At 46.1% G+C, this 12,435-nt stretch overlaps 5 protein-coding genes across 5 annotated transcripts; 2 read left to right on the top strand and 3 right to left on the bottom strand.

Moving 5' to 3' along the window:
- Positions 1–1,832: 1,832 nt before the first annotated feature.
- Positions 1,833–3,746, top strand: CCR75_005940 (uncharacterized protein; the record flags this gene model as incomplete). Its single annotated transcript, XM_067964014.1, has 1 exon — positions 1,833–3,746. The coding sequence occupies one exon, from the start codon at positions 1,833–1,835 to the stop codon at positions 3,744–3,746; it is 1,914 nt and encodes a 637-aa protein (XP_067816866.1).
- Positions 3,747–3,800: 54 nt separating this feature from the next.
- On the bottom strand, positions 3,801–4,772 carry CCR75_005941 (uncharacterized protein; the record flags this gene model as incomplete). Its single annotated transcript, XM_067964015.1, has 1 exon — positions 3,801–4,772. One exon carries the CDS (start codon positions 4,770–4,772, stop codon positions 3,801–3,803), a length of 972 nt encoding a protein of 323 aa, XP_067816865.1.
- A 1,270-nt stretch (positions 4,773–6,042) lies between these two features.
- Positions 6,043–7,272, bottom strand: CCR75_005942 (uncharacterized protein; the record flags this gene model as incomplete). The annotated part of the gene is made up of 1 exon (XM_067964016.1): positions 6,043–7,272. One exon carries the CDS (start codon positions 7,270–7,272, stop codon positions 6,043–6,045), a length of 1,230 nt encoding a protein of 409 aa, XP_067816868.1.
- Positions 7,273–7,835: 563 nt separating this feature from the next.
- Positions 7,836–10,861, top strand: CCR75_005943 (uncharacterized protein). Its single transcript, XM_067964017.1, has 5 exons — positions 7,836–9,103; positions 9,165–9,287; positions 9,350–9,446; positions 9,517–10,483; positions 10,555–10,861. The coding sequence occupies exons 1-4, from the start codon at positions 8,733–8,735 to the stop codon at positions 9,697–9,699; spliced, it is 774 nt and encodes a 257-aa protein (XP_067816867.1). The 5' UTR covers positions 7,836–8,732; the 3' UTR covers positions 9,700–10,483; positions 10,555–10,861.
- CCR75_005944 (uncharacterized protein) lies at positions 9,948–10,758 on the bottom strand (the record flags this gene model as incomplete). The annotated part of the gene is made up of 2 exons (XM_067964018.1): positions 9,948–10,489; positions 10,563–10,758. The coding sequence occupies 2 exons, from the start codon at positions 10,756–10,758 to the stop codon at positions 9,948–9,950; spliced, it is 738 nt and encodes a 245-aa protein (XP_067816862.1).
- Positions 10,862–12,435: the final 1,574 nt, after the last annotated feature.

Here is a 12,435-nt window from a genome sequence, read left to right as displayed (position 1 = left end):
TGCAGTTCCGGTCAATATGGCCGAGTTGAAATGCTAATTAGGTGGCCGGTCGGTGTAAAACCTGCCACAGGAATTGTACGGCCATGGCAGTGCTTTCAATCGCCACTCGAGTCTCAAGTTGCTCACTTTGAAATTTTCCATCTGGACTACGCACAGGCGGCGATGGATGATGAGCTGTCATGGCCGGATGGTGCGTTGGAGATGTTGTGGATTGATGTGTTTATCGAAAGTACTGCGAGCGATATATATACATGAGAGTACGCGATCGTATGGTAAGAATATTAGGGGAAATAGTAGTGGTAAAATCATGCGCTGTAGCTCAGTCGGGAAGGCATGGCAGTGCCATCCCACAGGTCACGGGCTCAATAATCGACACCAGACAAAATTTAAACCTTCGGGTCTAATTTCTGGGCTCATTAGCATTGTCCTGCCATACAGTGACGACCTCCGTTTTTTTATGGTGATCCACTCCAGAAGGAAAGAGGGCGCGCACAATAAAGGGAAGGGGGGGGCACACCAAATGATAGGAAAATAGTTAGAAAGATTTAACGGTAGGAAGAGATAAATTCAAAATACAACTTACTTTACAGTTTGCAATCCCGACCGTAAGTCCCTCTTCAAGCTCATAAAATAATGTAATATAACAGGTTATGCATCTGTAGGTGGGCACGTCTTAATGCGGCCACGCTCTACTATGACACACACCCTAGCACAGCGCGGAAGCGGTTAGACCTTCTACTTTTGCGTGCAGTGAGGTAGTTGGGGTGGGCGCCTTCGCGACCTCACCCAACGCACTAAATACTCTAGTAAAGTGTCGTCACGGGAGCGGTAATCCGGCTCCTCGTGCGCACTTACCAAGTAGGAAGTAGTTTTCAGACTGATTTATATTTAATCGTGTTATTATAAATACCTATTTTTTCTAATAAAAATGTCATCTCTAAAGATAGCACTTAATATATATTGCGAGCGTATCTTTCTAGATACCTCGCGTAACGGAAGACGCTAGCCGTCATCACGGATGATGCTAGGCGTCATCCCTTCTAATGTAAATGCACATATATGCATCACATACTTAAAGGTTGATCACAAATGTGAATAACACCCGAGTGGTGGGTCTAATTACTTTATTTCTGTAACTGACCATCCCCTTAAGCACACCAAGTTTACTTAACGGGGACTGTGTAACATTAGGGCAACTTTAGCCCGTTATATCGCCCCGACCTATGTTAGCACTATGCATGCATAAAATTAGCGAATCATTTCAAACTGAGTAGACAAGCGATTCCCTATGAGAAATGTCTCAATATGCCTATAAGGACGCATTCTGAAGACAATTAAATTATAATGAACGCTAAATTGAAAACATTTTCGCAAAAGAATTTCTTCACACTTTCCGGAAGCGTAATTTTCAAAATGAAAAATGACGTGAAAAGCATTGATTTAATGAAAGCTGTAGCAACATGTAATTTCGCTATCTGTCTTTTCGTCCAGAGCCTCTTCCATTTGCACCGGAGGCTATGACACTCTTCAGCTTGATATGCTACACCTTGGTGGGTTTACTACTTAGCATAATCGTCTTCATTCGCGTCCGCAAGTCTCTCTTCTTCCTGACGTGGCGCAGCTTCCGCGACGGTCCGTATGTTGTGGGTCAGCACCAGTGGAGACCTGGTAACCTTGCGGGGTGCGTTCACCGTGTCTTCTTCATAATAATGCATTGCAGTAAGCAGTGATTCCTAAATGCTTTGTCCTCCTGCAGCCCACAATGGTGCAATGTGTGCGAAACCATTGTCTATGGCATCCGCAGCTACGTGGTCAAGTGCGACATCTGCGGAATGTACGCACATGCACAGTGCGCAGCGATTACTTTGCGGTACAATGGCGCAAAGATAGCTGCACCTTATACTGCTGCGTCGCCTTCATCGGCGTTATCAAATGCAGCATCCTGTGCTTGCAAGATACCCGGAGTGGTGTTATCGCCTTCTACGAGTCAAGAGGCGACGCAGCAGCAACAACACGTGTGGATCAAAGGCAACATTGACCCAATGGATTCATGCTCGTTATGTGGCTTATTCTGTGGCAGCATCTTAGCGCTTTCTGGACTTAAGTGTTCATGGTGTCATGCCCGCGTGCACGAAGAATGCTATTGTCAAGCACTGAATCGAAGTCATAAGCCGCCACTTTTGCGTCGTTGTGACTTGGGAAGACATGCAAACTTTGTTTTGCCTCCATCGTGTGTGATTTTGCATGAGCCTACTTTGATAGAAAGCAAGTCGCAACGCGCGCTAAATTCGGTACGCAGCGCCGCGCACATCGCAGTAGCGAAAGTAACAAATTTACGACTTCGACGAGGAGGTGCCAGTGGGGCTATTGATGTTCCTTCTCAAACTTCAAGTCATATTTGTAATGATGTTACATTGAATAGGGAAAGCATCACATCTAGTGCTGTCACTGAATTTGATGGACTTCCTTATGACGTGATTGAGACAGCGAAAGAAATCACGCCGCTATTGTTATTCATTAATGGTCGAAGTGGCGGCAACATGGGACTTCATGTATTGCGTCAAGCACGAATGTGGCTTAATCCCGTGCAAGTGTATGACCTGTCGCATCAAACTCCTATTGAGCCTCTGCGTCGATTTGTTGACCTCCCGCGGCTTCGTATTTTAATCTGTGGCGGTGACGGAACAGTAGGTTGGGTGTTGAGTGCGCTTGACGAAATTAAAGCTTCGCGACAGCCTCCAATTGCAATCTTACCGTTGGGAACTGGTAATGACTTGGCTCGTGTGCTTGGTTGGGGTGCTGGGTTTTCAGCTCCAATTGACGTCAGTGAAATTTTAAGCGAAGTGGAGGTGGCTCATGTAAGCATGCTTGACCGATGGCTGGTAGAAATTGGTGATTCAAAAAAGCGGGTCGTGTTGAACAATTACTTGGGAATAGGTGTGGATGCTCAGGTGGCACTAGAATTTCACGAGCAGCGTGAACGCTCTCCTGGGCTCTTTGTGAGCCAATTCGTGAACAAGTTGTGGTATAGTCAATTTGGTGCCAAGAACTTCCTTGTCCGTGCGTGTGCTGGCCTATCACACAAAATTGCTCTTGTTTGCGATGGAAAGCTAATTGCGCTACCGGAAGGAACTGAGGGCGTCATTCTTCTAAACATCAATAGTTACGGCGGTGGTTCTAAGCTTTGGTTCGATGACTTGGAATCTAGTGATGACGATTCGGATTCGGCAAGTGATGGGAATGAAGATCGAAGCCGATCTTGTAGTATTGATAGTTTCGAGACTTCCACTAACTTTGGTCCCTCTTCTCGTTATGACGGGCTGCTAGATGTTGTGGCAGTTTATGGCACGTTGCACCTTGGGCAGATGCAGGTAGGATTGTCAAAGGCTGTTCGTTTGTGCCAAGCAAAGACGATAAAAATTACGCTGAGCGACACGCTACCTTTGCAAATTGATGGCGAACCTTGGCTGCAGAGCCCAAGTGAAATTGATATATCGTTTTTTCAGCAAGCGTTCATGCTGAGCCGTACTGTCGAAGAGCGTGATTTGGTGACAAACAAGGTTGGTGAGGTTTTGGACTGGGCTGAGCTCACTCATGTGATTTCGTCTCGGCAGCGTGACGTGTTGCTAGTTGAAATCGCCAGACGTATTGAGGATAGCGCAGATTCTATAAATGCGACGAGATCTCGTGCCTGTGCGCATCATCGCGGCCATCAAAGGCTGTCGTTTAAATTGGCAGACAGATAGGCGAGTCGCCGGTCTTAAAGGGTAGTGGCTAAAAAGTTAATAGGGGGTCGGTATTTATGCATTCGAAAGCTTGTCATTCATTTTTCGTGAATTATTTGCGATCTGCAGAAGCACCTTTTCGATAAAATTGTCAATATGGCCGTCGAGGACATTTGTGGTGTTGCTTTCGGAGTAGTTGGTGCGATGGTCTTTTACAAGCTGGTACGGGTGCAATACGTACGACCGAATCTGGTTGCCCCAAGCATTTTCTCCAAGTCCTTTAGTATGTTCTTGTCGGACTTCCGCCTCTTTTTCAAGCTTTCGCTTATAGAGCTTAGCACGCAGCACCGCCATTGCTTCAGCCTTATTGCGATGTTGCGATCTATCCGATTGGTTCTGAACGACAATTCCCGAGGGCATGTGCGTAATTCGAACGGCGCTGTCTGTGCAGTTCACGTGTTGCCCCCCTGGACCCGAAGAGCGATATGTGTCGATCCGTAAATCCTTTATCAAAAGCTCAATTTCGTCGTTCGGCTGACTATCAGCAGTCATGGGGTACACGCGCACTTGCGCAAACGATGTGTGTCTTCTTCGGGCGCTGTCAAACGGCGAGATGCGTACCAGGCGATGCACGCCAGCTTCACTCTTCGCCCATCCATATGCAAAACTACCGTTTAGTCGCAACACGATGGACCGGTAACCAGCTTCTTCCCCAGGAAATTCGTCGACGTTTTGCACTTGAAATCCACGTGACTCACCCCAGCGCGCGTACATCCTCGCCATCATAGCTGTCCAATCGCAGCTGTCTGTGCCTCCAGCTCCTGCTTGTATCTCTAAAAAGCATGATCGAGCATCGCTTTCATGTGACAAAAGCATTTCTAGCCGAAGCTGCTGCGCCAATGCTCGTATTGAAGCCATCGCATCGACACAGTCCTGAACCATGGGCTCATCCTTCTCCTCCATGGCAAGCTCGTAAAGCTCCTTAGTATCTGAAAACCGACTATGGAGGTGATCAATGCGACTAGTTCGCGACTCTATCGCAGCCATTCGTTGCACAACCGACGCGGCAGTGGTGGCGTCATCCCAGAAATTCGAAGTGGCGGCCGCTTGGCGCAATTCAGCGAGGTCTTGCACATTAGGATCAGCAAGCACCAAATTTTGAAGAGCTACGATATCTTGATGTATTTGGCTGGTAAACGATGCGAAACTTTCGTCCCTTTTGGTCGCATTTAAGGACGAAAACCATCGATAGGGAAAAGTGGTTATAGATGCTCTTATTAATGCTCGAGTGAAAAAGCAACTTGAGAAGGGTCGCACATTGTGCCTATCAGTACAAGAAACTGGATTAGTGTAACAAATTCTTGTTTTAGTGAGAGCCGTAGAAATTGCACGAAAAACGCCTGCTTGACTTGGCAGGTTGCGCCTCAGCATCGCGCTTATTTGTAACTGGTTACACGGTTCAAAATATCGATAAATTATCAAAGCTCGTCGTGACACGAGGCGTCACACGAATTTTGTGAACACCACAGATGAAGCACGAGCAAAACAGTTTTTAGGCTAAATGTTCCTTTTAGATGAAGGAAGTCTAAAGAACGTATAGTGTTTGTTAAAAACACCCAAAAAAGCTTTTACCACCAATAACATTCAGCTTGTGGGTCTTGCGTATATATTGCTTAGGAGCCACATGTATTCCATCTCGTCGGGCTTAGTCTCCAAAACATGCACATGATCTCGATATTCCGATTTTGTCGCTCCAGTTCATTCACTGCGCTTTAATATCGCAGCATCAAGACGCTAGATGTCGACAATTCAATGCAAAATCAACAGAAGAAAGAGGCAATCCAGTATATTGGCAAAATGCTTCAACTTGCGCTGTCTGTTGCTATGAATTATGGCTGCAAGACCATATGCACGATGTGGTACGTACATATTTGCAGCTAGTGCCTCTATGACGGAGACTTCCAAGCCAACCTCATCAAGAGAGACGGAACCTACCGTGGGTCGACGGAGCACCTTACTAGGGCCGTCGGCGCATTAATCGGCGCGGACAAATTATTTGCTTATAAAAAAATATTTGTACACGACGTGCAGAGGAAGGTGTTAAGTAGCAAGCGCTAGCGATTTATTGTCAAAAGAATGCATTGAATCGGTTTGTTTGTGAATCAGTACTGGAGTGGCGAGAGTATCTTATTATTGTACGACAGCAGCCGTATTTCCGCCACTTTGCGAAAAGCTTAGACGCAAAGTTGTTTGCAAGAATTAAAAATAATAGTATAGTATCAACAACTTTCATTTTGTTAAGTCACCTACGCAGAAGCTACGGGAGGAACGTTCGGCATAGTGCTGAACCGCTGCGGTCAACGGGCGACAGCAAGCCATTTTGCAGCAACTCCAGCTCATCCTCCATCACACTTTGATCACCATACAACTCTCTCTCGTTGGCGATTAGCTGCACCATGAAGCCTCGATTTGGGAAAATCAAAGGGCGGCATTTGAGCACGTGACTGTAGGCAGCCGAAAGAGTGCATTTTGTTTTTAACATTACGTACCAAATGCATATCGTCGACGAGCGAGACACACCTTGAACACAGTGAATAAGAACGCGTCCGTTCTCTGCCGCCACTTTCTGGATGAACTTCACGGTTCGACCAAACTCTTGAGCAATGTCCACGTCTACTTTATCTTTAATTGCAACGTCGAGGTATTGCACGTTCTTAAATTTGTTGCGTTGGTCGGTAATTGCTCCCATGTTAATAATATGCGAAATTTGCAAAGCATCTACCACCTCAGCCGAGTTCGCTTGCCAAAAGTTTCCCAGGTATAAAAATTCATCAATTATTTCATTAGGAAAGTGCGTCCCCGGCGATGGATTTAATGTATGTGCTGATGATGTCAGTTTGTTTGCTTTTTCAATTGGCATCCACAAAGGTGAAGCCACTAACATAAACTTGTATTTCTCTGCAAAAGCCGGAAAACCTTGTGCTAGAAACCGAACAGAGAAAACCCGGCCCTCGTCCGCAAGCATTTTTGCAAAGCGGTAGCCCCAGTCCAGTCTATACAGCAACGACGAACCGTTGTGGTTTCCACCGATGATTACGACTTCCATAAGATCTCTAAATTTAAGCTTATCCCGCAACTTGGCGTTGTCAGTGATCTCTAGTACGTCACTAACCGTTTGGGCTACCTGTCCAACACAACTGATAACTGATAGATGCGCCTTTGAGTTTAATTGTGGACAATGTAGCGCATTTGGAAGGTGGCCGGCTGCAAATTCGACGACTTTGCGACAGTCCACGAGCACAACACCCGAAGTCTGGAGGCGATTATATAGCGACGTAACAGAGATAACCGGCACTCGCTTTCGCCGAAGTCTCCGCAAAGCAAATACATTTCTGAATGAAAGTGTAGTGGATTTAATTTCAGCTTCAACAAAAGGCTCTGCCGAGCGGTTTGAGTCGACGGGGCACGTGGAGGCACCACTTGCCGCGGCATCGAACGTTTTTTGCTGGGCATCTTTAGTATCTGAATGTCGCTCGTCGTAAACCATGCTGTGCAAAAATTAAATTGTACGCTGTCATTCAACAGTGTGTTGTGAAGTGCCAATTGCCAATTGAGCAAAAGCATTGTGTAATGAGATATTTCAGCGAGGCACATTGCATTTGAACCCTAATCTGTAAATAAGTCGCGAAGAATTGATGGACAATCGATGCGTAGTAAAATCTTGTCTCAGATATGAAGTCAGCTAGTGCTTCCTCGCAGCCTCAACCCTAGAATCGATTTGTGGGTAGATTTGCCTTGCGTTCGTGTGGCTGGGGCGACGAACCCGCATTAGCTAGCGGTCTAATCTGTGGATAGAAGAATGTATATACTCTGCATGCGCAACAAGCCAATACATTCGCGTGATGTAGGCGGTTAGCACCGCGTGAAAGCAAACGAAGCAGGACAATTGCTGACGCATGTAAAACCCTCAGCGCATGCAAGACACAGTTCCTGTGGCTGAGCATCATTTGATGCAAATTGACTTGTTAATATCGCATTCACAAATGACAGTTTCAGGAACAATGTCCAGAATCGGCTGGCTCGACAAGCAAATCCACGGCCGAATTGTGGCTAACCAAGGCTCATGACCAAACCACAGTCTATTTAAAATAGTTTCTTTTATATTTTGGTCATACGCGTCTTGCGAAACCTTACTTGGTGCTTGCAAGAACAGCTCATGATGGCAAGCAAATCCGCATTCTGTGACCCGCGGAAAATATTGTGGCCATTGCCGTTGACATTTTAATTCCCACACCAGACCCAGCAGCTGTGTCATTAAAGTATTTTCGCCCCCTACCGCGCCTAAATCACGTCGAGTAGGCGCGTAGTATTTTTTTGACTAAATCAGCCCTGCGCGTCAGTAGTCTTTTCAGGTACTCTTTGGACGTCTCAACATGCATTTATCAAAGGCGAAGGCGCACGTTCAGAATTGCAAATATTTACCGAGCCTTACCTTACTTCTAGTCGCACGATGTTATTGAGCTGTCAACCCCATGCATGGTGCGTAACAATAATTATATTGATGTATTTATGCATCTAATAACACAAAAAAACGAAAAACTTGGCAATGCGCGTTACACGTAAGATGTGCGAAACAGTGCTGTCGGCTTCTTGTAGCATATTAAAGTAAGCGCTGGATGCCGTCAATATGCGTTCGCAAGTGCAGGCGCTTACTGTGTTTTACGAGCTACATGTGGTTAACTCTGGCTCCTGGTGCATATTTTTCTCAAATACGCATCGACACGATGGACAGGCACGCAGAAGCTGGATCAATGTGTGCTTTCCCACAATATGTTAAGGCAATTGGCACTCGAATTATTATTTGAATTTCAAACGAAAAGGCTAACAATAACTTGACAGCCACGTTAATTACTTACTAACGGATCCTCCACATAATTTTTTTGTAACAAATTAAGTGACTGCACCCAGACGCCGCCTTTTGCCCATAAATCGAGGGAGAAATTGCTCATGATGGAACCCTCCGTCTCCTCAACCGCGACGCCTGCCCCCGCTAGTACTGACCGTATTGCTTCATCCTCTCCCACTGAAGCACACGGAGGCGCGTCCGGTGCCAAATCTGCAAAGGCGCCGGCAGCAGAAATGCTGCGCCAATTCTCTTCGCAGTTTAAGAACCATGTCTCACAGGTGCAAATGCCCCCGGCCATCAAGGACCGCACCGACGAGTTAGAGCGCCGGATTTCGGCCACGGACATCGCGCGTATAAATGGCTACATGCGACTGGTGAACCTGTTCTTCGCCTGTGGCTTGTGGATTACGTGCTTCTTTCGCATGTTCCAGGCGCCTAGCTACTCGCACTTCCTCGTCTGCATTTATATAATGTGTGTCTGCTTGCAGCTCTTTTAGCAATGCGAATGTTTAATATTTTGCTGTGGTTCCAAGGTTTTTGAGTGCCGGTCTTGCATTTATCGAGAATCATGAGCGCTTTCCATCCCTTGCTGACCGCGTTAAGATTAATTTTGCCTTTATGTTTTCAGCTACTGGCAAAGCGTCCTATATTTTGTGGTGTGTGTTTACTCGCACTGTAATTGATTGTGTCTTATGCTAACACAGCGATGTAATAACAGCATCGCGTTTCTTGCCATATCACAAGGCTGGGTTGGCTGGATCCTTGGGGTGTGCTTCTTTTTCCTGTCTCTTTTCAACTTCTTTCTCATTCACCGAGTACGTTTATATTTGCAAAGAAAAACTATGCATGCAGAATTGGCTTTGACTTTCGGTTTTGGCAATACAGCACCCGGCGTACAAGCAAGCTATGCTAAAGCCGACAGGCGCCATCGGTAACACCTCCCAACTACAGGAGGAAGCGGATCTTGAGGCCATGCCAGAATTACGTTACAATCAAAAGCAGGCGCAAGTGCCAGCAACTGGAACGATGAGCGCTAGCAAAGCCCAGTCGGCTCACGTGTCGGTCTAAGTCCCAATTTGTAACGGTACACGCTACAATGCCATGAGGACTGCATTGCTACGGTGACATGAAATTAAGAGCTGAGTGGCATGGTTACATTTGATATGTTTTGCATCTTTTCGATAAGCTTCACTTTCTACTACAATATGCGTTTGGACTGTCGTACTTCTTTTTTTTTCAAATCGACCCGACGCGCATTTCTCCACCGTGGCGCAGACATCGGCTTGTTTACTTAAACCGCATTTCAGCCCCGCACTTTAATCCTTGGCTTCACCGCCGTGCTGTCCTACGACGCCGTCACCGTGGTATTTCAGCGTCTTAACCCAGTTACTGCGACGACTAGTAGGGTGTTTGAATTGCACGGCCGATTTTTTGCCTTTTTGCTTGATTAGTGTCTCGATGTGCTCCGGCAAAAAGTTGTACGAGTATGAGATTTTACCATTGAAATCGCCAGATGGAGCAGGATCAGCAGCCTCTAAGACCCATCCCTGTTTTTTGGCAAATGCCTCCGCAGCTTCCTTAGTGTCAAAACTAGCCGTCAGACCCACGTACGGATCGGCCGTGCTGGTCCAGCCCATAAGAGGGTTTTCCCACGTACGGGGAGACTGAAAGCGGATCTCCCAGTGCTTAGTCTGCTGCATACCACTCTGCATTTGATTGCGCGCTGGCTTGAAAAGCTTCCCCTTTCGGCCCACCGACCATTGGCTCGTGCCGGAAACAATTGCTGCCTCCTCCGGAAATGGCATGGGTGAGTCATCGATTGTTGGAAAGCACGCCTCTGATGCATGATACGGCAAAACTGCATCACCAAGCGACAACGAATCAATCATAGTGCTCAGCACTAATAAATAACTCAAGCCGCAAGAACATACCTGTACGTTCAGCTTCGGAAAAATGCTGCTCGCGAAGCTTGGCCATGAGCTTCTCTTCGGCGGCAATAGCTGCAGATTTGGCAGCTTCTTCGTCCTTAGAAATTCCCGAAAAGGCGCGGGGTAGTATGGCACCAGCTCTCTTGGCCAAGGCGGACGCAGTGGCCCGAGTTGGGGCTTGAAACATGCAAACGGGCATCGTTTTGTATAGCAACTCAAAATATATCAAAAGTTTAAAATCAATTTCATCTTGCAAAATCGGAATGCAATCATTTAGATACAGGGAATCGTTGATCTCGGCTCACGTTTTGGTAAAATCCATGCATTTTATGCATGAATTACGCCTTGGCGACGATATGATAGCTCTACCCGCAACCTTTCGAAGCAACTACTTTGTGCTCAATTTGCAATCATTCAGCCCAGTTTGCGTTCGTTGGTTTCTTTTCCGAATACTACACGGTTCACGTATTGGGGCACATCGGTTGGAGAACCGTTGTTGTGGTACATTTACTTCATGGTTAAAATACCCTTTTATCTAATTTTAAAATAGTTATTACTTAAATCCCATTAATTATGGGTAATAAATGTGGTCGTCGCCAGATATAAATCTGGCGGCTAAAATCTATTTTAATTAGCTAGGGTCAGGTTTTTAGATTTAAATAATTAAATAAAGTTCAGTTCCCACTTTTGATCTTAAAGCGTTAAGTGCCTTCCTTAGGGCTTGCGAATTGATCTGTAAGAGATAGAAGCCTTTCTAAGCTAAATCCTGTTGGGCACTAGTTGCCACTTGGTTCTACGAACCCCTAAATCCCTTGAGCTAGGATTCCTAAGGCTTTAATAGCTTCTACGACTCCCTGAATTGTTAAACCCATTAGTTCAATAGAACTAAGTGACTCTCTGAGTCTGAAAGTCTTCCTCTGACTTTAGGAGCGAGGTAGCTCCGCTACATCTATTTTGTAAAATTGAGTCTTCCTATCTCACTGTTAACGGCCATTTATGACACAAGAAATTAACTGGATACTCCTGGCCATACGGATCCTGTTGCTCTACATCCACATCTTCGTGTGTTGTGTCTTCTTGCTCTTTGTAAATATGAGCCCATCTCTGCGGTGAAGCGATCTTGTAACGGGCTAAAGTTGCCCTAATGTTTCACAGTCCCCGTTAAGAACACTTGGTGTACTTAAGGGGATGGTCAATTACTAAATAATTGGTATTTAGACCCAGCACTTGGGTGTGGTGCACATTTGTCACCAACCCTTGTGGATGTGATGCACATGGGTGCATTCACATTAGGAGGGATGACGCCCAGCGTCATCAGTTACGCGAGGTATCTACAAAGATACGCTCGCAATACATATTAAATGATATCTATAGAGGTATCATTTTAATTGGTAAAAATAGGTATTTATATTTAATTCTATTAAATATAAATCAGTCTGGAAACTACTTCCTACTTGATAAGTGCGCACGAGGAGCCGGATTACCGCTCCCGTGACGACTCTTAATCAAAGTACTTAGTGTGTTGGGTGAGGTCGGTAACGCGCCCACCACAATTACCTCACTGCACGCAAGAGAAGCAGGTTAAGCCGCTTGGTCGCTGTGCTAAGGGTGTGTGTCTAAGTAGAGCGTTTCCGCATTTCGACGTGCCCGCCTCCACTTGGTAGCACTTGAAATCCTTCCCACGACCCGCATCTCTGCGTGTGTAAGTGAGGATGAGCTTCAATATTGATTGGACTCATTTTTCTCACCTCTCCGAACATCATCGGGAGGTGGCAGGGCTTATGGCGCAGTGACTTGGTGAACAAGCCCTGGCCAGGCTCCTGGGTAGTCCTCCTGAGCAACATGTTGCTAAGTTGGAGCAGTCCGAGGCATTCGT

Source organism: Bremia lactucae, linkage group LG4, assembly GCF_004359215.1.
Source record: "Bremia lactucae strain SF5 linkage group LG4, whole genome shotgun sequence".
Lineage (NCBI taxonomy): Eukaryota > Oomycota > Peronosporomycetes > Peronosporales > Peronosporaceae > Bremia > Bremia lactucae.
The sequence above is the reverse complement of the archived record's forward strand: the minus strand, read 5'-3'. Positions and strand labels throughout refer to the sequence as shown.